This window comes from Carcharhinus amblyrhynchos, chromosome 27 (genome assembly GCF_965287045.1).
Source record: "Carcharhinus amblyrhynchos chromosome 27, sCarAmb.v2.hapA, whole genome shotgun sequence".
NCBI classification, from domain to species: domain Eukaryota; kingdom Metazoa; phylum Chordata; class Chondrichthyes; order Carcharhiniformes; family Carcharhinidae; genus Carcharhinus; species Carcharhinus amblyrhynchos.
In genome coordinates, this window is record NC_137350.1 from 5,775,551 (window position 1) to 5,801,482 (window position 25,932).

Genomic DNA, 25,932 nt, shown 5'->3' on the forward strand with positions numbered 1-25,932 from the left:
GGATGAGAGGGGTGTGGAGGGATATGGTCCAGGTGCAGGTCAGTGGGACTAGGCAAAAAATGGTTCGGCACAGACAAGAAGGGCCAAAAGGCCTGTTTCGGAGCTGTAATTTTCTATGGTTTCTATGTTAAACATGATTAGCTAGTAAGGCTAGGCACCGATTAGCAGACCTCACAAAGGGTGTGTTTGGATGGGGTGGGTGCTAGGACCCTGTGGCACTCCCCGCCAGCCAGCCTCAATCCACGGGATATATAAACAGGCTGGCAGCGGGGAGAGAGTTCAATCCTGGAACTCTTAACTTGCAGCGACAAGGCGGGGGCGTACAAAGTGGGCAAAGATGAGCGTGAGTTTCGAGTCGGTGCAGACCTCGTCCTACAGGAAGCGTTTTGGGGGTCTCACCACAATCCCCTCGAGCAGATACAGCTTCACAAAGAGGTACCAAATACCTTCCGCAGCCTTGCTCGTAACCCAAGCGAAACGCTCACACAGTGAGTCAGAAAGTGCAGGGGGGGGGGTGAGAGTTACACCTTCAGAGGCAGAGACATCTGGAGTCTCAGTTACCTGGTAGGAGCTGAGTCAACTCGGAGTTTCTGTGAACTAGTTTTAAAATATTGTCAGTTCTGACCTTGGGTAGGTTAGAACTGCTTTGGGTTTACAATGTGCAATATTTTAATTACTCTACATATGCTTTATGTTCTGTGTACTGCATCTGGAATGATTACAAGCTGGCTCAGGCTTTGGTCTGGTCTATGTTTGTACCCACAAGATTCTCTTCCAACTGCCTGTGTTGGTTCGAGGTTCTGCTCAGATCTGCTGTTTAACTGTTGGTAAATGTGTTTTTCATTTTAACAGCGTCCTTATTAATCCAGCTCTTTATACAGGGCAGACAATCAGTAATCACAACTGTCTTCACCTGACGAAGGAGACCCAGTCCGAACGCTTGTGATTTCAAATAAACCTGTCGGACTACAACCTGGCGTCGTGTAGCCTTCCATCTAGTCCAACACCAGCACCCCCACAATCATGGCCTCTCTCAAAGACTGAGGGGTGTCAGAACGGGAGGAGAGCGAGGGAGAGGAGTGTCACAGTATAGGGGACGGAGTGAGGAGGAGAAAGGAGGTGTCAGTTTGGTAGAGGAGAGAGGGGTGGGAGAGAGTTGGGAGGGGGGTCAAAGGGGGAAGAGGAGACAGGCTGGGTATCAGTGGGGAGGAGGGAGTCAGAGTGTAGAATCATGGAATGCCTACGGTGCAGAAGGAGGCCATTTGGCCCATCGAGCCTGCACCGACAACAATCCCACCCAGGCCCTATCCCTATAACCCCAGGTATTGACCTCACCATTCCGCCTGACACTCAGGGGCAATTTACCACAGCCAGTCAACGTAGCTCACACATCTTTGGCGTGTGGGAGGAAACCGGAGCACCCGGAGGAAACCCACGCAGACATGGGGAGAATGTGCAAACTCCGCGCGCGCGCACACACACACACACACAGCGACCCGAGGCCTGAATTGAACCCGGGTCCCCGACTCTGTGAGGCAGCAGTGCTAACCCACTGGGCTGAGGGGAGAGAGGGGTCTCAGACAGGGGTTCGAGGGAGGAGTGAGGGTCAACACAAAGAGGGGAGAGAGAAAGAGCAATGTCTCAGTTTGGGGGGAAAAGAGAGAGAGAGAGAGATAGATATCAGGGGGAGAGAGAGAGATAGAGGGTCGTAGCATTTCACAGATGGGAGGATGCGTTAATGTTTTAATTTGATCTTTCAGCCACTCTTTTGGAGCGTACAAGCACAGACACGCCCACACCCCTCCCCCACCCATCAGACCATCACCCACCCTCCCCAACCACCCCACCCAGTCTATTCCAACTGATAGGAGAGAATAGGAAGGAAATGGCACCCCCTAGTGAATTCTGACAGTATTGCTGTGCTGACAAAAACTGCTGAGTGCTTGCAAAACAGTGTGCCCTGGAAATATCAGTGCAAGTGTCAGCAACATTTAACACTCACTGAATGGGGGACAGAGTGCTGGAAGAAGGGAAAGATGAGAGAAAGAGAGGGGTGGACGAAAGGTCATATGGAGAGAGAAAGAGAGAGAGGCATCAGAGACAGAGATAACTGAAGGAGCCGGAGATGGACAGAGAGAAGCAGAAGGGTGGGAAACAACTGAGAGAAGGGCCAAGAGACGAGGTAGCGAAGGGATTGAGGAGGGACAGAGATGGAGAGGGGAAGGCAAGGTGAGAGCAGGGACAGGGTGATAGGAGAGGAGGCGAGGAAGAGAGAAAGGACCCAAAGTGTAGTGAGCGCAGAGGTACTGGGGAGAGATGTGGAGACGTGGGGGAGATGGGGGTGGGGTGGGGGGGAGAGGAGGAGGATGGAGTGGTTTCGGCACTGCGCAGTGACCCTGGTTATTTCTCTCGGAATCCGGATTAACTCTTTGGGGACCGCTGACAATTCTCATTAACTAAATTAACTGAATAAGATTGGAAATCAAGTGGATGTAAATGATCGCTGGGCATTGCTGCAAACAGAATCAGGGGAGCTCCCCCCCCTCCCCGCTCCCCCCCCCCCCCCGCTGCCCTGGCCAAAATGTCACCCCTCAATTAGCATCACTACCGTGGGTACTGTGTGTGGGATCTTGCTGTGCAAATTGGCTGCCATGTTTCTTACATTGTAACGGTGGACAGACCTCAAACCTACTTCACTGACAATTTAAAAGTTGTGAAAGGCATGTATTAATGTAACTCTTCTCTCTTTATCTTCCTCCCCTCAGCACTCTTGTATTTATTGGAGAATTGGGTATCTGGATTTGAGAATGTTGCCTGGGACTGATTAGTCAGGAAGTTATCGCGCGGACAACATGCAGCTGCTCCCTGGGCTAAGCACCCGCTCTGAGCCTCACTGATTAATCCTCCTTACGTTTAACAACTAAATTAGAAAGAGAGGAATAAATTATTTCTTTCATAGTTGAGTGAGTCTGGAAAGTTCCATGATGGATCACATGTAATTTGCCAAAGAAATGAAAGGAGATGTAGGTAAGGAGTGACATTATTAACCTATCGTATGGATGCTTCAATCCCCAACTTTCCGACTCGCGGGTTCGGTAATGCCACTGAAAAGTTGGAGTCACACCAACGGGTTAGAACTTTCCGAGGTTGATTCTTGGAGTTGGCTGATCTTCGCCAAGTGTGCTGAAGACAAGAGATGGAATTTTCCATCCCTTCCGGCTCGCAGGATCTTCCAGTCCTGCCGAAGGCAACCTTTCCTCAACCCCCGCCCCCCCCCAACTCCTGTGCACCCACTCTATCACCCCCATGATGGGTTTCCCAGCAGCAGGGTGGTCTAAAACATCATCATGCAGGACTGGAAGATTTCAGCAATAGCAAATCACCTCAGCCACCAGAAAACACGAGATAGAGGCTGGAAAATCCCACCCAGAAACTATAACCTCAGCACCTCTGAGCTAGAACATAAGAAATAGGAGCAGGAGTAGGCCATCTAACCCCTCGAGCCTGCCCCGCCATTCAATAAGATCATGGCTGATCTGATAGTTGTTCAGTTCCACTTACCCGCCTGCTCCCCATAACCCTTAATTCCCTTATTGGTCAGAAATCTATCTACCCGTGACTTAAACATATTCAACGAGGTAGCCTCCACCACTTCAATGGGCAGAGAATTCCAGAGATTCACCACCCTCTGAGAGAAGACGTTCCTCCTCAACTGTGTTCTAGGGAGTGTTAGATTCCACCAGGGTCAAAGTTCATGATGTCTCATCATTGTCCATAGCAATAAGTGTCGACATGGTGCCTGCCATGAGGATCAGGACTGACAATCCTCACTCTCTAGACTGGGTATTTGAGGAATAGTTTATAGGTAACTCAAGGAACCCAAGTTCCCACGGCAACATATACTTTTATATGCATGTTGTAAGCTGGAGCTGTGAATATTAATGTTAGAATTTCTTTCCGTCACTTCTCTTACCGCCTCCTGTTGGTGTGTGTTGGAAAGATTTGCAGGTCAATGCTTAACATCAGTGTAACGAACGTAGGCTATTTCAGCACATGTGGTACAAGAAATAAGAAACAAAGGGCAACAAGTTAAGGCAAATGGCAACAGAACCAAACCTTACACAAGGTTAAAACACTGAGTGCTGTGGGCCTGAGGCAGATTCAATCATGGCTTTCCAAAGGGAATTGGATAAGCCTCTGAAGATGTCATGTGTGGGGTTATGAGGAATGGACTCTTGGACATGGAATACTGAATGGCCTCCTGCAACGTAACCATTCCATGATTCTGTAGGAACAAGAAGCAGGAATGGGCCATTCAGTCATTTGAGCCTGCTACGATATTCAATACCATTGCGACTGATTATCCTCAGACCCACAATCCCCAACTTCTTTCATTCCCTTAGTATTCAATTTCCATCTCTAATATATTCATCGATTAGTCAGCTACAACCATCTGTTCCAACTGGCCCGCTCCTTAGGTCCAGTCTGACTGGCCCGCGCCTTCAGTCTGTTCCAACCGGATCGCGCCTTCGTCCATTCCGACCAGCCAGCTCCAGTGACCCAAGGCTGGAATTGAACTCGGGTCCCTGGCGCTATGAGGCAGCAGTGCTAATACTGCACTGCCCATAAGAAGTAGTTTCTATGTTACCAGTAGATTGTGGTTTCAAATGGTGACTCTGAGGAGGAGACTGAAATGGATCATCCAATTGGCACCTCTGGATAATGATGGTTGCAGTCTTGTTTTTGCACTGATGGAGTCTCTCATCATTGGGAACTGAATGTTCATGCTGCCTCCTTCTCTTCCTCTTCGTTGCTTAATTGTCCACTACCAGTCCTGGTTGGGTGCAGCAGGTCTGCAGAGCTTTGGTCTGATCGTTTGGGGGAGTGCTTAACTCTGTTGTCTGTTGCTTCCTCTGTTCAGTATACACACAGTCCTGCATTGTAGCTTCACCAAGGTGACATCTCATTTTTAGTTATACCTACTGCTTCTGGCATATCATCCTGCACCAGGGTTGATCCCAGGGCTTGATGGTAATGATAGAGTGGGGGATATGTCAGACCATGAGGTTACAAGTTGTGGTTGGGTACAATTCTGCACCTGATGATGGCCCACAGTGCCTCATGGGTGCCCAGTGTTGAGCTTCTAGATCTGACCTGGACTTAACCCTTTTAGCACAGTGGTACTGCCACACACCACAATATCCTCATTGTGAAGATGGGACTTTGTCTCTACAAGGATTGGGTGAGGTCCCTTCTACTGATGCTGTTATAGGTGAATACATCTGCGGCAGCTAGGTTGTGAGACCAAATGTTTTCCTGCATGTTTGTTCTCTCACCATTCTGGAAGCTATTATAGATGATGACATATAGTTGACCTTTGAAGTCTCCAAACATTGTTCCAGAAATGAGGGTAGATGTATATAAGCTAAGTATGGAATGTGATCTGTCAGTGCAAATGTGGGTGGGTCACCACTTTGAAATGTGAAAGAAAATCATATTCTTTATTTCAATATTTAATGTGAAATTATTGTGGCACAATTTAGTGATTAAATTAATTGTACAAAAATACCTTTAACCACATTGAAAAATTCATTGTTTCTTGATAGTGAGTTCATCAAAATCAACCAGAGTCACTGTCGCTATGAATCCCACTCTGGATCAGATCGTAGAATCCATACAGGGCAGAAAGAGGCCATTCAGCCCATCAAGTCAGCACTGATTGAGTATCTCACCCAGGCCCTCTCTCCCCTGCCCTATCCGCATTACCCTGTGGATTTACCATGGCTAATCCACCTAACCTACACACCTTGGGACACTGAAGGGTAATTTTGCATGGCCCATCCACCCACCGATATGGTGTTTTCAGTTTCAGAATCTTTGCCCCGTAACAAATCATCTTCCTTTCCATCCATTGAATTGGATATTCTGCATTTTTGACCAATCTGATGACAATTCTGATGCATTAATAGCATCCAATAATTTAATGATTAAAAACAACACAAAGCATCAAGTGGGGAAGCCAGTCTTTGTGAAGTTCTTTCCCAACCATCCATTTATTCGATTTGGTACAAACATGTTTCTTGAGTGGCTGTTGATGCAGACATCTAAATGTTGATCTAAGGATATTAACCTCCCGCTTGGTAAAACTGTGATATGGGTGTTATTTATCACAGGTACCTCCTTGATTTTATTGACGATACGAGTTCTGAACACGTCCCACACAAATAAGCTGCATTCTTTACATCGGCCACGGGGGGACACCTATATCACAGACTGAACCCTCGATCCACCCCAGCCATCCATGGTCAGGCATAAAAACTCCAGCAGGGACCCTGATTTTCAGCATGGTTTGAAGTTTGGGAGCCGTGCGGATTAATACCGCCATGAAGTTTGTCTCCTCGTGTCCTGTGATTTTTCGCTTGAGTAGTTTTCAAACTTTTCCCCTCCACGGTTTGGTTACCGAGCCTATTGCAATTCATGGGGTGGGAATTTCTGGTTGCACTCACCCCCCCAAGACTGGAAAATCCTGCCCAAGGCCAATGGACCTTCACATGATCCGTGTCCCCCAGCCCCACCACCACCCCCTCCCTCCCCTCGCCACCTCCTGTAATTCCCGTGGAGAGCAGGACAGAAGAATTCCATCAATAGTGTTTCACCCACATTGCTGAGGTGCCAGAATGGGTACTTTTGCTGCTGTATGACTGGAAGCTGGTCATTTCGGCATCAAGCCCTTTTGGTATCCTCAAAGCAATCTTTGTCTTTTGCTGCAACTTTTTCACTCCATTAACCAGCTTATCGCTCGGAAATCTTTGCTGGGCTCACGGTTTGATTTGGTCCATTTGAATACGCGTTGCATTTTGATGACAATGAAACCGTTCTGACGATTGGAAGATCCCATTCTCACACTTCTCAAGATTGGTCCCAGTTCTCATGACGTGTTTGTCCCTGGACATCTTCCTAAGGCAGCTTCCTTCTTTCATTCTCACACCAGTGCTCCGCCAACACTGAATCCCCAAACTGCAGCACACGTTATTTGGTAAGTTAGCAAACGTTACAACTTTGATATTGAAGCCAACTTCATACCTGATTGGTTTTGCTGAAAGATTGGTTTCTCTTCGTCATTTGTCAAGTGGGGTTTTCGCTTTGTAGCGTGTCTTGAACTCCAATGCATCTTTGCAGTACATCCATCTGCATATCACCTGCTCAATCCCTTCTATTAAGTACATAAAACATGTACTTTTGGGGCAGAAAGATTGAGAATGACTGTGTTTAGCATGTCATGACTGAAAAGGGGGAGTGAGCCTTTATTGGACTCTCTCTGAGCCAAGTATTTTTCCAAGGGTTAAGAATCCAACACACTAGTGACTGTCTAACAAAAACACTAAGTGATTGCAGTAAGATCTCCGTACTCTTTTCCACTAATTCCCTTACGATGAAGGTTAACATAATGTGCTCGCTGTGTCTGCATGTTCTATTTCTATTATTTGTGCACGAGGATATGCAAATCCCTCTAAGCAAAAAATGTCTCTCACCTCTTAAATAATCTAATTTTAGATTCTTCCTGCCAAAGAGGATGATTTTACATTTGACATTATAACTAATCTGACACCTTCTTTCTCATTCACCTTGTCTATATCCCTTCGCAGCCTCTTTGTGTCCCCAACACAGCTTACATTCCATTGTAGCTTTGATTCATTAGCAACCTTGGCTATATTATCCTCAGTCTCCAGGCCAACACTACAGATTGAAATTATCATTAGTGTGTATTTCACTGTGATATTGACTGTAATGCGGAGTCTGTATTCTAATGTGACACTGACTGTAATACAGAGTCTGTATCCTATTGTGATACTGATTGTAATTTAAAGTGTATATTGCATTGCGATTGAGGTGCCAGAGGACTTTCGGATAGCTAATGTGGTATGATTATGCAAGAAGGGAGAATGGATAAACCAGGTATTTACAATGAGTCATAGAATCATAGATCCCTACAGTGCAGAAAGAGGCCCTTCGGCCCATTGAGTCTGCACCAAACACAATCCCACCCAGGCCCTACCCCCATATCCCTATATATTATACCCATTAATCCCTCTAACCTACACATCCCTGGACACTGAGGGGCAATTTCTTAGCATGGCCAATCAACCTAACCCGCACATCTTTGGACTGTCCTACATCAATAGTAGGGAAATTATAGAAAATATTTCTGAGGGACAGAATTAATTGTCAATTGGGAAGGCGATGATTGATTAAGGATAAACAGCACGTCTTGGTCCGGGGTGACTGTGTTTGACAAATTAGATTGAGTTTTTGAAGAGATGACTAAGTGTGTCGATGAGGGCAGTGCAGTTGATAATAGTCTACATGGACTTCAGTAAGACTCTTGACAAGGTCCCACCTGGGTGACTGTTACATCAAGAAGGTAAGAGCCATGGGATCCAGAGGGAATTGGCAAATTCGATCCAAACTTTGCTGAGTGGCAGGAGGCAGAGAGTGATGGTTGAAGGTTGTTTTTGTGACGGGAAGCCTGTGTCCGGTGGTGTACCACAGGGATCGGTACTGGGTCCCTTGCTGCCTGTAATGATCTGGATGTGAATGTGGGGAGGGGGGGTATGATCAGTAAGTTCACAAATGATACGAAAACTGGTGGTGTGGTAAACAGTGAGGATGGAAGCCTTAGATGACAGGGTGATATAGACGAGCTAATCAGACAGGCAGAACAGCGGCAAATGGAATTGAACCCTGAAAGGTGTGAGGTGATGCATTTTGGGATGACTAATAAGGCAAGGGAATACACAATGAATGGAAGTATAGAGGACCAGAGGGATCTTGGGGTCCAAATATCCTTAAATCAGCAGGAAAGAGGGATAAGGTGGTTAAGAAGGCGTATGGGATACTTGTCTTTAGTAGCCAAGGCACTGAATATAAGAGCAGATAGGTTATGATGGAGCTGTATAAAACTCTTGTTAGGTCACAGCTGGAGTACAGTGTGCAGTTCTGGTCACCAGACAATAGGAAGGATGTGATTACACTGGAGAGAGTGCAGAGGAGATTCACCAGTTTGCTGCCTGGGTTGGGGGTTTCTCAGGAGCTGGTTAGGCTGGGGCATTAGAGCAGTACAGACTGAGAGGGAACCTGATTAAGGTGTATAACATTATGAGGGACATAGAGAGGGGAGAAGCCTGAGGGGTCAATAACCAGGAGCCAGAGATTTAAGGGGATTTGAGGAAAAGCTTTTTCAACCAGAGGGTGGTGGGGATCTGGAACTCGCTGCCTGAAAGGGTGAGCGAGGCGGGAACCCTCATAGTGTTTAAGAGGCATTTAGATGAGGATTTGAAACACCACAACTCACAAGGCAATGGGCCAAATGCTGGAAAATGGGATTAACATGGCTAGATGCTTGATGACTACATGGGCTGAGAGGCCTCTTTGTGGGCTGTATGATTCTCTGATAGAGAATTCCATTGTGATACTGACTGCAGTACAGAGTCTGTATTCCAGTGGGACCCTGGTGCTGTGATAGAATTTAGCCAGCATCAAACTCAGCCCCTGCTGTGACCTGGGGGTTGTTTATCTCAGCTGGGACAGTAATTTAACTGTCCTCCTTGTATAAGAGGGTTGAAATTAGACAGAAGCCTGGCTGCTGGGATATATCACCGCCATTGGAAAGGTATCACTTCAGGGTGGGATTGGGGTTGCTGTTGTCCCCTGTGAATAGTCTGCCAAAGCTCACTGCAAGAAGAGACTCCATTTGGGCAAAGTTATTGGCTGCGCGATAGAACTCTGGGATTGAATGGGAATAAAGATCCTTGCATTGGGATAGATCAGGGATGGGGGGGCGGGAATGCTCCCACTAATTGCATCTCGTTGCACAGGTCTGTTTTGCCAAGTACCTCCAGAAGCTCCATGATTCGACTGAAGCACGTCAACTATCCAACAAAAAGCTCCGGAATGTTCCAGGACAAGCTCGACTTCACCCTGTCGGACGCCCTCAATGCTGAGTTCAAAGAGACTCGGACCAACGAGAAGTTTGAGATGATGGAACTGAATGACCGCTTTGCCAGTTACATCGAGAAGGTGCGCTTCCTGGAAAACCAGAACAAAATCTTGGCGACGGAGCTCAACCAGATCAAGGGGAAAGAGCCCAGTCGGCTGGGGGATATGTACCTTGATGAGATCCGGGAGTTGCGGCACCAGATGGACCAGCTGAACAGCACCAGGGCCCGTCTGGAGATCGAGAGGGACAACCTGCTGGAGGATCGGAACAACATGAAGCAGAGGTATGGCATCCCCAGATTTCTCAATCCCCACCAACACCCCTCAGATATTAACCTGCTCAGGTAGGTCACACGCTCGCTCTAAGGCTTCCCAATGGCATGAGAATCAAGAGGGTCCATGATTGGCACGCACTTCACCCCCAGAGATTAACCCCCAAAAGGTGAGAATGGAAAGCTACCCCTATTCTTCAAATCACACAGTCAGACAGAGGGTGAGGATATTGGGCCTACGGAGCCTGTGGCATCTCTTTGAAAGAGCGAACTAATTTTTCCCCTCCATCACAAGCTTCCTGCTAATTCCACCCAAACAAGTAACCATTTTGCCTTTTGAATGTTAGGATCGAATCCCGTTATCAGAAAATTTATTTGCACTTTATCCCCCCCCACCCCATCCTACTTGGAGATGGGCTGGAATGTGAGATGTGGAATAATTGTAGACTTTCCTCAAAGTTTATTTATTAGTCACAAGTCAGCTTACATTAACACTGCAATGAAGTTGCTATGAAAATCCCCCAGTCGTCACAGTCTGGCGCCTGTTTGGGCTTCACTAAGGGAGAATTTAGCATGGTCAATGGCAACTAACCGGCACGTCTTTGGACTGTGGGAGGAAACCAGAGCACCCGGAGGAAACTCACGCAGACACAGGGAGAACGTGCAAACTCCACACAGACAGTGACCCCAACCGGGAATTGAACCCAGGTCCCTGGTGCTGTGAGGCAGCAGTGCTAACCACTGTGCTATTCTCAGACAGCCGATTTGGTGCTTTGAATGTGTTTCACTGGCTGTCTGCTGGGTTTAACTCAAACATTTGGAGGACGGGGCTCTGGAAGCTGCAGACGGCTAAGCAGCAATTGAGTGAATAAAGGATTTGGGACACAGTTTAAAGCAACTTGGTTAGGGGCATGAGTTGTGCAGTGGGTTAGAGACTGACCTTCCATCTCTGGAACCTGCTCTATAGATTCGATATGAGATGTGCCAGTTAGTGCCAATCCGATTCCCAGTGGACCCATAATTACACACCGAAACAATCCTGAATATCTTATCATTTGTCAATTTCGTTCTGACTGGTTACACTGGTGCAGTCGGGGCTGCTTTTTGTGTTAGACTGTGTTGCTGGGGCCTTCTCGAAGGAGGTTTCTTCTACGGCTGTACCTGATCTGGGAGAGTTTGGTATTCACACTTGCTCAACATGGAGAGAGTTTCATCACCCAGATACATGGATGCAAAAAATAACCTTTGAGAACAGCTGACTGCAACTGCTGTTTCTCACTCCATCTACCCGAGTCAGACACTCGAACCTCACACCACCCAACACACACCTGAACACTTCCTCCAATAGCCACCAAATGACAATCTCTCTCTCGAGCACAGGAGAAACCTGCAGCCCCTGGGCTGAGACCCATACCCAGATGTAAATCAGCAGTGGACATCCTTGGTCAACAGCCTGATGGTGTAGTTACAGTGAAGGGGCATTGTGCAAAAATAACTAACGCAGCTTCTCCAAACATACTAAGCAGTTGACTACCCAATATAGCACTCAACTTTCCTCCAATTCCTCAGTTCCCGTTTTGCAGTTGGAATTTTTGGAATATGAGGCTCTTGCCGTCGTTTTTAAGCCAGTTTCTCTCCCGACCAGCTCCCTGGGTCTCTCAACCACGATGTGGAGATGCTGGCGTTGGACACAATAAGAAGTCTCACAACACCAGGTTAAAGTCCAATAGGTTTAAACACCACGAGCTTTTGGGGTTTGCTCCTTTGTCACGTGAGTGGGAGTTAACCCTAACTCCCTAACCCTAACTCCCATTCACCTGATGAAGGGACAAACCCCGAAAGCTAGTGGCATTTACTACCAAATAAATGTGTTGGACTTTAACCTGGTGTTGTGAGACTTCTCACTCTCAACTACCCGAAGCCTTGCCCATTGCTGCTTCCCAGCCAGCTTTAGAGGGCAGCCAAGGGTGCTACCATCCACCCTGAGCTCTATGAACATACTGGATGAATATTTCCCCCTGCTAGGGAAATAATAACATAGGCAAAGACTTCACACCCTATATCACTTCCTGTTACCACATTGAAGACTGTGTTCCATGCGACATACACTCTTATAGAATATGCTTCAGAGAAAGGGTTCTGTTGGATTGCATCTCAATGTGTTTAAAAAACTGGTCAACACACTGTCCACTAGGAACAGACAGGGGCTCAAAGACATGCTAGACTGAGATTGATAAATCCACATTGGGTACAGGTAATTATATCATATTAACTGCACGGGAGTAGACCATTTGGTTTAACTCTCCCATGAACCTCCTCTCACCAAACATTATCTAAACATCTTAGGAGATATGGATCAAGGGCAAATCAATGGATTTGAGGAACAGGCTCAACTTGCCTCCTCATGTTCTGGTTTGATATTTTTCTCCCATTCTTCACATAACCTCCTTGTCAATTTTGTTGTGTAGGAGGGAGACCGCTAGTTACCACAAGAGTCAACCAAACTTATCCCATCCTACAGCAAAGAACTCACCAATCTCATCAGTTAAGACAAAATTTGAATCTGTAACTGAAGGTTAGTCGCCCACCCACTCCCTCCACCTCCTGGGTGAAGTCAGCAAGGAGGGCTACTCTCCGGTTTAATCCCGGGAGTGATAGTTGTGGATCTGCACACGCCTCTCCAATGACCCAAGATACAACACTGTTTTCTTCACTGTGTGAAGAGGACTTTTAAAATGTGTTTCTAATTTGCTCCTTTCCAACTCTGCCACCTTACAGAACTCGTCGATCCGTCCCTCTTCCCTCTCCCCACATTTACACAGTAAGAATTAACTCATCAGTTGGACGCTGGTGTAATGGGTCTACAACAGAGGCTCATATAGCCCCTTCTTTACGTAAGGAGCAGTCCACGTTAGACACACAGTAACTGTCAGAATCTTTCATGATCAGAATAGTAACTCAATCACACGAGTGATCATAAACAGATATTTTTCACTGCAGAAGATGCAATGGCGGAAATCTATGCATCGTTCAGGCTGAGCTCCAGTGAGACCACACTCTATCCAATCCGTGCTGTACCTGTCCTGGGAGTGTTTGATGGGGGACAGTGTAGAGGGAGCTTTACTCTGTATCTAACCCCGTGCTGTACCTGTCCTGGGAGTGTTTGATGGGGGACAGTGTAGAGGGAGCTTTACTCTGTATCTAACCCCGTGCTGTACCTGTCCTGGGAGTGTTTGATGGGGACAGTGTAGAGGGAGCTTTACTCTGTATCTAACCCCGTGCTGTACCTGTCCTGGGAGTGTTTGATGGGGGACAGTGTAGAGGGAGCTTTACTCTGTATCTAACCCCGTGCTGTACCTGTCCTGGGAGTGTTTGATGGGGGACAGTGTAGAGGGAGCTTTACTCTGTATCTAACCCCGTGCTGTACCTGTCCTGGGAGTGTTTGATGGGGACAGTGTAGAGGGAGCTTTACTCTGTATCTAACCCCGTGCTGTACCTGTCCTGGGAGTGTTTGATGGGGGGACAGTGTAGAGGGAGCTTTAATCTGTATCTAACCCCGTGCTGTACCTGTCCTGGGAGTGTTTGATGGGGGGACAGTGTAGAGGGAGCTTTACTCTGTATCTAACCCCGTGCTGTACCTGTCCTGGGAGTGTTTGATGGGGGACAGTGTAGAGGGAGCTTTACTCTGTATCTAACCCCGTGCTGTACCTGTCCTGGGAGTGTTTGATGGGGACAGTGTAGAGGGAGCTTTACTCTGTATCTAACCCCGTGCTGTACCTGTCCTGGGAGTGTTTGATGGGGACAGTGTAGAGGGAGCTTTACTCTGTATCTAACCCCGTGCTGTACCTGTCCTGGGAGTGTTTGATGGGGACAGTGTAGAGGGAGCTTTACTCTGTATCTAACCCCGTGCTGTACCTGTCCTGGGAGTGTTTGATGGGGGGACAGTGTAGAGGGAGCTTTAATCTGTATCTAACCCCGTGCTGTACCTGTCCTGGGAGTGTTTGATGGGGGGACAGTGTAGAGGGAGCTTTACTCTGTATCTAACCCCGTGCTGTACCTGTCCTGGGAGTGTTTGATGGGGGACAGTGTAGAGGGAGCTTTACTCTGTATCTAACCCCGTGCTGTACCTGTCCTGGGAGTGTTTGATGGGGGACAGTGTAGAGGGAGCTTTATTCTGTATCTAACCCGTGCTGTGCCTGTCCTGGGAGTGTTTGATGGGGGATGGTGTAGAGGGAGCTTTACTCTGTATCTAACCCCGTGCTGTACCTGTCCTGGGAGTGTTCGATGGGGACAGTGTAGAGGGAGCTTTACTCTGTATCTAACCCCGTGCTGTACCTGTCCTGGGAGTGTTTGATGGGGGACAGTGTAGAGGGAGCTTTACTCTGTATCTAACCCCATGCTGTCCCTGTCCTGGGAGTGTTTGATGGGGGACAGTGTAGAGGGAGCTTTACTCTGTATCTAACCCTGTGTTGTACCTGTCCTGGGAGTGTTTGATGTGGACAGTGTAGAGGGAGCTTTACTCTGTATCTAACCCCATGCTGTCCCTGTCCTGGGAGTGTTTGATGGGGACAGTGTAGAGGGAGCTTTACTCTGTATCTAACCCCATGCTGTCCCTGTCCTGGGAGTGTTTGATGGGGGACAGTGTAGAGGGAGCTTTACTCTGTATCTAACCCTGTGCTGTACCTGTCCTGGGAGTGTTTGATGGGGGACAGTGTAGAGGGAGCTTTACTCTGTATCTAACCCTGTGCTGTACCTGTCCTGGGAGTGTTCGATGGGGACAGTGTAGAGGGAGCTTTACTCTGTATCTAACCCCGTGCTGTACCTGTTCTGGGAGTGTTCGATGGTGACGATGTAGAGACAGTTTGATTCTGTGTCTAAACACCATTCCACGGTACAAATATCCTTTAAATCCTTTGTCTTCCTCCAAATAAAAAGTGTTGCTATAGGTACACATTGGGTGTTAGTGATGCCTGTCTTTTGTGGGGTATGTGGAACATTCTTCGTTCTGGTCCTACTCAGGCCCCCCACAGCTGTTTTTCCAGTACATCGATGACTGTATCAGTCAATGCTCTTGTTCAGAATTGGAAAAATCAATCTTGCTTCTAATTATCACATTTCTCTCACCTTCACCTTGTCCATCTCAGATTTCTCTCAACCTTTCTGACGACTATGTACTAATATTTACTGTAATCCCATCAGTCCCAGGGTTCCCTGAACTGGTCCTGTTCGTACCCTACACTAAGGACGGCAGTCTATTCCCCACCTTGACTGGATCTGTTTTGACGATGCTACCTTCCAAACTCCAACTTCTGAGATAGCTTCCCTTTTTGTTAACTGTGGATACACTCCCCACCCATCCCCAGCCACATTCAACCCCTTCTCAAGGGTAATTAGCCAGCGACATCCATGTCCCAAGAATGGATTGTTTAAAATCTCCCACCTTTTTACACTCCCTCCCTCCCAGAGCCACAGTGAACTCCCCATTTGTCTCCACTCTTCACCCCACCTGTATTATCCACATTCAACAGATCATTTCCACCACTCCCTCCAGCCTGATATCACCACCAAACACGTCGTCCCCTCACTCGCCATGTCAGCATTCCACAGGGATTACACCCCCCCCCCCCAACACTCTGCTCCACTCCTCTATCACCCCCCAATCTCTTATCCCCTTTCCCACAAACACCTTCCCCATGCAATGACAGGAAGCGTTACTCTTTACCTCCTCACTGTCTAAGGGCTCAGACGCTCCCTCCTGATAAAGCAGTGACACATTTGCACATTATGCTGCTCTTCTACATCAAGAAGACTAAACACAGGCTGTTCGGTTTGTGGAACACCTCTGCAAGCGTGACCCCAACCTTCCTATCGTGTGAGCCATTTTAACTCCAGCACCTTGCTCTCATGCCCACATGTCTCTCCTAGGCCTGATGATCCAGTGAAGCCCAATGCAAACTGGAGGAGCAGCACCTCAACTTCCGATTGATTTTTTTTATTCATTCGAGGGTCCCGGGTGTCGCTGGCTGGCTAGCTTTTATTTCCCATCCGGGGTTGCCCCTGGAGGGCAGTTGAAACTCAACCACGTTGCTATGGATCACGTAGGCCAGACCAAATAAGGACGGCAGATTTCCTTCCCTAAAGGACATTAATGACTAGACACTGTACAGCCCTCGGGATTAAACATTGAATTCAACAATTTCAGGCCATGAACTCTGTCCTCCGGTTTTGTTTCTCTTTTTTTTTGCCGGTCCAAATTGTCCTTCTCGCCTTTTTGCCTTTACAGCTGCTTCTTATTCTCCTCTTCACACTCCCTCTAGACAAATACATAAGAACCTAAGAAATAGGAGCAGGAGTAGGCCATCTAGCCCTTCGAGCCTGCCCCGCCATTCAATAAGATCATGGCTGATCTGAAGTGGATCAGTTCCACTTTCCCGCTTTCTCCCCATAACCCTTAATTCCCCTGTCTATCAGAAACCTATCTACCCGTGACTTAAATATATTTAGCGAGGCAGCCTCCACCACTTCAATGGGCAGAGAATTCCAGAGATTCATCACCCTTTGAGTGAAGAAGTTCCTCCTCAACTCTGATCTAAACCGCCCCCCCTTATCTTGAGGCTGTGCCCTCTAGTCCTGCTGTCCTTTCTAAGCGGGAAGAATCTCTCTACCTCTACCCTATCCATCCCCTTCATTATCTTATACGTCTCTATAAGATCCCCCCTCAGCCTTCTAAACTCCAACGAGTACAAACCCAGTCTAGTCTCTCTTCATAGTCCAACCCCCTCATCTCCGGTATCCGCCTGGTGAACCTCCTCTGCACTCCCTCCAAGGCCAATATATCCTTCCGCAAGTGCAGTGACCAAAACTGCACACTGTATTCCAGCTGCGGCCTCACCAGTGCCCTGTACAGTTGCAGCAAGACCTCCCTACTTTTATATTCTATCCCCCTCGCTATGAAGGCCAACATTCCATTCGCCTTCTTGATCACCTGCTGCACCTGCAGATTGGGTTTTTGCGATTCATGCACAAGGACGCCCAGGTTGTTTAAAGAACAAAAACAGCCTGGGAAACAGTCCCTTCGGCCCAACGAGCCCGCGCCGCCATTGCAACACCACCAGTCCCCCTCTCCACCGACCCCTGTCTAATGTTTTATGGCCATCCAGATTGAGGGAATCTGATTTAGGGACATTTTATTCCTGCCAATCAGCCTAACAGCACATCTTTGGGGTGTGGGAGGAAACCGGAGAACCCGGAGGAAACCCACGCAAGCACGGGGAGAATGCGCAAACTCCCACCGACACTGACCCAAATCCATGTGTCTGCACAGCAATCAGTGATAGTCACTGAGCTGCCGTCTTGCCCAGTATCTGGTCCAGTTTAGGCACACACTAACGACATGAAGCACTGGGCCAATCCCAAACAACCAAGAGCAGCCCCAGTAGGACCCATCGCGTGTATGCCCCTCGTTGGACACGAGGCGGACCGACTTAGAACCTGTGAATGAAAAGAGAAAAAACATTATTATCATACCATATCCAATTACATTACCAGAGTTTCTTTGCAGTAACTCACTTTGCCTTTTGATCCACGATAGCTTTGAGGTTTCATTTCTCCCGCCCTTTAACCTATCGCAGAACCTTTTGTTCCTCCTCACCCTTCCTCCTTTCATCAGCCTATCACACTGTTTCCGTCATGAAGACTCATATTCAGCTTCACTCACTCAGCTTCTCTCCCCACAGGTGCTGCCAGACCTGCTGGGTATTCCAGCACCTCCTGCTTTCATCACATCTTTCGCTTTGAGTATAAAAATAAGCGATATAAATAAAAGCTTTACAGCTTGCAAAATTCTGTTCTATCGCCCCCACGATGGCACAGTGGTTCGCACTGCTGCCTCACGGTGCCAGGGACCCGGGTTCAATTCCGGCCTAGGGTCACCGTGTGGAGTTTGCACATTCTCCTCGTGTCTGTGTGGGTTTCCTCCAGGTGCTCCGGTTTCCTCCCACTGTCCAAAGATGTGCGGGTTAGGTTGATTGGCCGTGCCAAATTGCCCCATCGTCTCAAGGGGATTAGCAGGATAAATGTGATGTTACAAGGGATATGGCCTGGGCGGGGTTGTAGTCTGTGCAGACTCGATGGGCTGAATGGCCTCTTTCTGCACATCGGGATTCTCTGATTCCCGATTACAAATCCCAGAGGAGGAAGCGGCTCGTTGACTGGCCTACCAGCAGAGGGCAGCCCCGAGCAAACCCTGGGCTCAGCCTGTTCGACGTGAGTCCCAGATCATCCAGCCTGCAGCTGTGGCTCAAACATCTGGGCTGATGTGGCAGGAATGCGTTGGGAACAGTGTTTGAAGGGTGTGCGATGGACAAACAGCCTCTTGTTTCCTCACTCCTGCTGCAATGGCTCATTATTATAAATACAGAGGCCTGCCTCTCCAGAGAGAAGGAGTGTCTTTTTAACAAGCTCTGTGTACTGTACTCTCCCTGGACAGGAGGTCGAGGTGACCCATCAGGACTCACACTGTACCTAACCTGACAGTCACTCTGATTCACTGAATTCACTAACTCCCAGCAGGAAACAGAAAGACTGCGTCCCTTCACAGAACAATTCCAATTAAAGTCTTTATGTTAATATAATTTAAGCAGTCTGTCCACCTGAGATTAAGCATGAGGGGAAGGGCAAACAAAAATGCAATTCTCATTGCAGTCCTGTTTTGGACAAATCTTAGAATCAGGCGGTGCGGAAGAGACCATTCAGCCCATCGAGTCTGCACCGGCACCTGAGAAACATCTGACCTCCCACCTAACCCTGCCTGCCAGCACTTGGCCCGTAGCCCTGAATGTTATTGCGTGCCAACTGCTCATCCAGGGACTTATTAAAGGATGTGAGGCAACCTGCCTCTCCCACCCTCCCAGGCAGCACGTTCCAGGCCATCACCACCCTCTGGGTAAAAAAGATTGTCCTCCCATTCCCCCTAACCCTCTTGCCCCTCACCTTGAACCCATGTCCCCTTGTAACTGACCCTTCAACTCAGGGACAGCTGCTCTTTATCCATTCCATCCGTTCCCTCATCTTGTACACAATGTAATACTGCCGAACCACTGTAAATCAATGAACAATACTTATTTTAATCCAGCATCTTCTACAAAGCTCGTGGACAACTGTGACCTCGGCCATAAAACCAGCAGAAAGGTAGACGCAGGTTTACAAACACTTCAATGGTTCCAGTGTGTAACCATTGTTATTGAGAAGAGTGTGTAACAACACAAAATAGACATCACCGAGACACACTCATCTGGCTGAACTGCCCACATGTGTTGCTGTCTGTCCATATCAGCCCAGAGAGAGAGGGACAGTGGGCCGCGCGGCCCTCCGAGCCTGCTCTGCCATTCACTTTGATCATGTCTAATCATCAAATTCAATATCGTGATCCCCCCTGCTCCCTCCCTCCCCCCCAGTATCCCTTGGTCCCTTCAGCCCCAAGGGCTTTATCCAATTTCTTCTTGAAATCAGACAACGTTTTAGAACATAGAACATTACAGCGCAGTACAGGCCCTTCGGCCCTCGATGTTGCGCCGACCAGTGGAACCAATCTAATGACCCTCTAACCTAAGCTATTCCAATGTTATCCATATGCCTATCCACTGACCATTTGAACACCCTTAAAGTTGGCGAGTCCAACACTGCTGCAGGCAGGGCATTCCACACCCTTACTACCCTCTGAGTAAAGAACCTACCTCTGTCATCCGTCCTACAATTATCACCCCTCAATTTAAAGCTATGTCCCCTCGTGTTAGCCATCACCATCCGAGGAAAAAGACTCTCACTGTCCACCCTATCTAACCCTCTGATCATCTTGTATGCCTCAATTAGGTCACCTCTTAACCTCTCTAACGAAAATAACCTCAAGCCCCTCAGCCTTTCCTCATAAGAACTTCTGGCCTCAACTTCATTCTGTGATAGTGAATTCCACACATTCACCTCCCTCTGGGTGAAGAAATTTCTCCTCACCTCAGTTCTAAAAGGTTTACCCCTTATTCTCAAACTATGACCCCTAGTTCTGGACTTCCCCCACCATCAGAAACATTCTTTCTGAATCTACCCTGATTAACCTGCTAGAATTGTATAAGTTTCTATGAGATCCCCTCTCACTCTTCTAAACTCCAGTGAATATAATCCTAACTGACTTAGTCTCTCCTCATATGACAGACCTGCTATCTCAGGAATCAGCCTGGTAAAGCTTCATTGCACTCCCTCTATAGCAAGGACATCTTCCTCAGAGAAGGAGACCAAAACTGCCCACAATATGCCTGGTGTGGCCTCACCAACACCCTCCACAATTGCAGCAAAACAGGGTATAGATAGGCCTAGTAGATAGGGATATGATCAGTGCAACTTGTGGGCCGAAGGGCCTGTTTGTGCTGTAGTTTTCTATGTTTTAGGTTCTATCCCTGTCCCTATACGCAAATCCTCTCACTATGAAAGCTAATATACCATCTGGCTTCTTTACTGCCTGCTGTACCTGTGCACTTACTTTCAGCAACTGATGCATGACGATACCAAGGCCTTATTGAGTATCCGCCTCTCTCAATTTACACCCGTTCAAGTAATAATCTGTTTTCCTATTATTGCTACCAAACCTCACATTTATCCCCATTATACTGCATCTGCCATGCAGATACCCACACACTCAGCCTGTCTAAATCACACTGAAACATCTCTGCATCCTCCTCACAGCTCACCCTCCCACCCAACTTTGTATCATCTGCGAATTTGGAGATAATACATTCAGTTCCCTCTTCCAAATCATTAATATATAATGTGAACAGTTGTGGCCTAGCGCGGATCCCTGCGGAACACCTCGAGTCAAAGAACAAAGAACAAAAACAGCCCAGGAAACAGACCCTTCGGCCCAACGAGCCCGCGCCGCCATTTTAACATTACCAGTCCCCCCCTCCACCCACGACCCTTATCTAATGTTTTATTGCCATCCACACTGAGGGAAACTAATTTAGGGACAATTTATTACTTCCAATCAGCCTAACAGCACATCTTTGGGGTGTGGGAGGAAACCGGAGCACCCGGAGAAAACCCACGCAAGCACGGGGAGAATGCGCAAACTCCCACAGACACCGGCCCAAATCCATGTGTCTGCACAGCAATCAGTGATAGTCACTGAGCTGTCGTGTTGCCCAGTATCTGGTCCAGTTTAAACGTACACTAACGACATGAAGCACTAGGCCAATCTCGAACATTCAAGAGCAGCCCCAGTACGACCCATCGCGTGTATGCCCCTCGTTGGACAACAACAGTCACTGACTGCCAATCAGAAAAAGATCCATTTATACCAACTGTTTGCTTCCTATCTGCTAACCAGCTTTCTGTCCATCTCAAGACATTACCTCCAATCCCATGTGCTTTAAGTTAAAGGGAGGAAGAAAACTAATGGGGTAATAATTGGAACAGAATGATCTAAAGGGTAAGACTGAATTAGATGTTTCCATGAAGAAAAGGAAGAGGGTCTCCACAACATGTTATAAAGTTCATTGGAATCGGGTAAATCATCAAATGAAAACACGATCCCACACTTTGCTCCTTTATTCAAAGAGGTGGGGGATACAGCATTACTGTAATGATGTGGCTGTTAGCTTTACAGCCACAGTGTGGAAGTACCAGGGAACAGACTGGGAACAGAGTAAGTTAGCGCTTGGAACGGTGTAATCTAATTCGAGTCAGCTCGCTGGTATGATCAGAGATCCTTATCTAATAACCCTAACTGGGTCAGTGAAGATCAGTGGACAGGAAGCAAGCACACGGATTTTGAGGAGACATTTACTAACCGGTGAAAGGCAGGTGATTGGGACACATGCAGAGGGCAATTAAAGAAGGGCTTTGGCAATTGATGGGATCTGCCCATTGAGGAATGCCCACTGGCATTGAATAACAGGGGGACCTGGTACAGGGACAGGAACTGATAGAGTTATAGCTCTTCAACTTAGTGAACAAACTCACATCCCAGCCCTCACTCCGAAACTGTGTGTTTTTCAGATTACAGGATGAGATCAATCTGCGGACGGAGACTGAGAACAACTTAGCAACGTTCAGACAGGTAAGGAACTGCCAGAGACTGATGCCAAAAATCGCTGTCCTCTTTCGTGGCTGAGATTCTCCTGTGCTGTTGAAAGTGAATAGAGTTTTGGCTGAAACACCAAATTCTCCATTCTCACTCGCTGTGGGGTGGGTATGGACCAGATCAGAGACTCCTTCCCTGAATGTCTGGAGCTCTGCATTTCTAACATTGAAACTATGTACCAGTGAGGAAATGCTGGATAAGGGCTGGGCTAACTTGGCAGAGAGATGAATTAGTATTGAAGGTAGTTCATCTCAAGTATGGGCCAATGGTGGGGAGTGTGTCAAAGAACAACACAGCACAGGAAACGGGTCCTCCAGCCCTACAAGCCCACGCCGCCCATTTTAACACTCAGTGGGCGCCTCATTCCAATCCTCCTTCTACCTATGACTTTTGTCTACGCCTCGTGGACTCCACAATAAAGGGGTGCAAATTTAGAGAACTATATGTGCGCCAGATTAAGGGAGGTCTAATTTAGGGACGATTTGTTACACCAATCAGCCTAAAAGCACGTTTTTGGGGTGTGGGAGGAAACCAGAGCACCCGGAGAAAACCCACGCAGGCACGGGGAGAATGTGTAAATTCCCACAGACACCGACCCAAGTCGGAGGTCCGACCCGGGTCCCTGTATCTGCACAGCAAACAGTGATAGTCACTGAGCTGTCGTGTTGCCCGTCAGTTGGTCCAGTTTAAGCGTACACTAACGACGTGAAGCACTAGGCAACTCTCGAAGCAACATCCAAGAGCATCCCTCGCACAACCCACCGCGTGTATGCCCCTTGTTGGCCAACAAGGTGGACCGAGGTGTCCTGGGTCGTTTTATTGGGTGACACATGGACAGGCCTGTGAATGGGTATATTGGACACTTCCGTGAAGCCCTTTTCATTTAGAACTGCCTTAAGAACTCTCCAATGGACGCAAATTCCAGTAGGTTCCACGAAGGGGGTGATCTTCAACAAAACTTCCTCCCTACCCTATACCCAAGCCACACCTAAAGAGGAAATCTACTCCTGCCCTCCATTAATGGGATTAGGTTGTCACTGAAGTGAAATTCTGTCATTATCTTCATGGTGGGCCATGGTTGAGTGCCCTTGTGGTTGGGCGGGGGGGACGGAAGGGTGGTGAAGAGAGCCCCCAATACTTTTGTAGGATGGAGGGGGTGGGGTGGAGGCTGGAGTGGTAGAGTGAAGAAATACCACATACCTTACTACAGGACACTTGGTTAAACCAGAAACCATTCCATTTTTTTGATGGAAAATTAAATAAATATTTGAAACAGAGGAAGGTACAGAACCAGAGGGAATGTGGGGCAATGAGATTATCTTTAGATTGATCTGGCAAAAGTTAGCACAGACACAATGGGCCAAATGGCCTCTTTCTGTGTGTACGTTCATTTGGTTTAGTTGGCATTGGATTGAGTTTCCTCTATTAGTTGTTGGATCTTCTGACTGTCCATGCTGATTCTCCTTTGCTTAGCAAAACTGTGCAGCAAGCAACAGATTACGATAACCTTTGAGATATTGGCAGTTCCACATTTCAACCCCAACCTCTTGCCCCTTCTAATCTCCCCATGAATCATTCCCGCTGCCAAGGTAATGAACAATCAGAACTTTGAGCCCAAGGTCTTAGAATGGCTGTACGTGAATGAATGCACCCTCTTTCCATGGTTGAATGCTGTGGGGAATTGGATTTGAAGCTTGATTCAGTGATATCCATCTCCTGACTGCTTTTCATGGAGAGACGGGTAACAAGGATACCCCTGAAAAACAAGAAGCATCTGGTGTTTTCTTTGACCAGTGCTTTGCCACTTGGTAAATTGGGTGGTTATTCTCTGCTGTTGAGTATCTCAGAGAGGTAGAAGTTCCAAAAACGTGTCACCCCCTCATAGACCTTTGCATGCTCGCCTGTGTCCTGGAATCCATCCGGAGGTCAACGAAAATGCTCTTTGGCTGCTTTTCCTTGGAAATGGAGAAGACAACATGTGGATATTCTCATTGGAATAGGAATAGGAACATCTCAACCTGTAGCCACAGAGGCCAGGAAGGGGTAATCATAGAAACACCATTTTTGATTTAACCCCATGTCGTCTGAGGGACTAACCTTTGGAACCTTGACAGTGCCCACTTAATTTGCAAACTGCGACAAACCAAACGTTGTAGGTTCATGATCTTTGGGTGGCGCAGTGGTTAACACCGCCGCCTTACAGCGTCAGGGACCCGGGTTCGATTCCATGACTTCCTTGTCATGGGGACGGGGGCTGGAGGGAGTTTAACTTCAGTGCTAAGGGGGGGTACCCTTTATAGATGGTGTCCCAATCTCTCTGAAACTGGCCTTGCTGCCTCTATCAGACCCCATTCTGCCAAACGGACAGTGCTAAACCGACCTCCCCCCCCACCGCACCATCCCAGTTGATTTTGTCAGAATGGCTCAAGGCCTGATTTGAAATCTCGGCAGTGCGTGTGGAGAGATAAGCGTTGGGGTTTTCACTAGGACTCTGACCCTGTGACAAACTATGGGGAAATTCCCAAGAGCGGGAACAGTGAAGCTCTCGGGAACTGCAGATCTCAAGATTGGCAAAGTCCCTTCAGGCTGTGGGCACTTTGAACTGTCAATGGTAACGTTCAACACCTCTGAGCTTTCATTGTCACTTCCCTCTGAAGCCCATCCCCAGCTCCTTCTCTTCTGAAGTATCTTCCCCCAGTGGAATCCTCTCTGGGTCCCCCTCTCTCTGGGTCCCCCTTTTCCCCCCGAGTCCTCCATCCCTAAATCCCCTCTCTCATTGCCTTGTTCCTGAAGCCAGTTGGGTTTAGGAAGCCCATCAGGGGAGGTAGGGGAAGGGGTGGGTGCAGTGCTTTGCTGGCAAATGGCTGCTCTGTTCTGTATCTCACCTTGCTCTCCGCTCCCCTTGTCAAGGACGTTGATGACGCTGCTTTGGTTCGGGTTGACCTGGAGCGGAAAATTGAATCCCTGCAGGATGAGATCGACTTCCTGAAGAAAGTCCATGATGAGGTAAGGACTCTGCACCCCTGTGTGGTTGGGAATGAGCGGGGAGTGACTGGGATTCAATTGGAATCTGGCTACAATGATCCAGCTCCATCCTCCTCGCACCATCAGGCTGTTTGTTACCAGATCTGACTGAAGAATAACCAGGTTGCAGCCTCTTTAGATCTGATGAAAATTTTCCATTGCCAGGATTGATTAATGGACCGGGATAGTCAAAAATCCTGGACAACTGTTCCAGGAACAAAACCCTGTGGATGCTGGAAATCCAAAATAAAAACGGAAAGTGCTGGAAATACTCATCAGGTCTGGCAGCAGCTGTGGAGAGAGAAAAACAGTTAGTGTTTCAGCTTTTGATGACACTCTGTCAGAAGACTATCGAATCGTAGTCAGTGTATCATTTGCAATGATTTCTCTTCCTGTTCCTGCACCGTCACCTCTGTATCATTGACCCCTTTTCTATTTCTACTGCGACCCTTGGGATGGAGGAGGGGTTGAGGGTGGGGAAGGGGTTTGAGCGAGGCACGGTCTTTGACT

The 25,932-nt window shown here is 47.8% G+C and overlaps 1 protein-coding gene across 2 annotated transcripts in view; it reads left to right on the forward strand.

Annotated features, from left to right (window-relative positions):
- Positions 1–283: 283 nt before the first annotated feature.
- The window catches only part of gfap (glial fibrillary acidic protein), a 53,840-nt gene continuing 28,191 nt past the window's right edge, over positions 284–25,932 (forward strand). For both annotated transcript variants that reach the window (XM_080213842.1, XM_080213843.1), the window contains exons 1-4: positions 284–435; positions 9,876–10,280; positions 22,314–22,374; positions 25,309–25,404. In XM_080213842.1, coding sequence (XP_080069968.1) covers positions 338–435; positions 9,876–10,280; positions 22,314–22,374; positions 25,309–25,404 — 660 coding nt within the window. In that variant the 5' untranslated portion in view covers positions 284–337. The remainder of the gene's footprint in view (positions 436–9,875; positions 10,281–22,313; positions 22,375–25,308; positions 25,405–25,932) is intronic.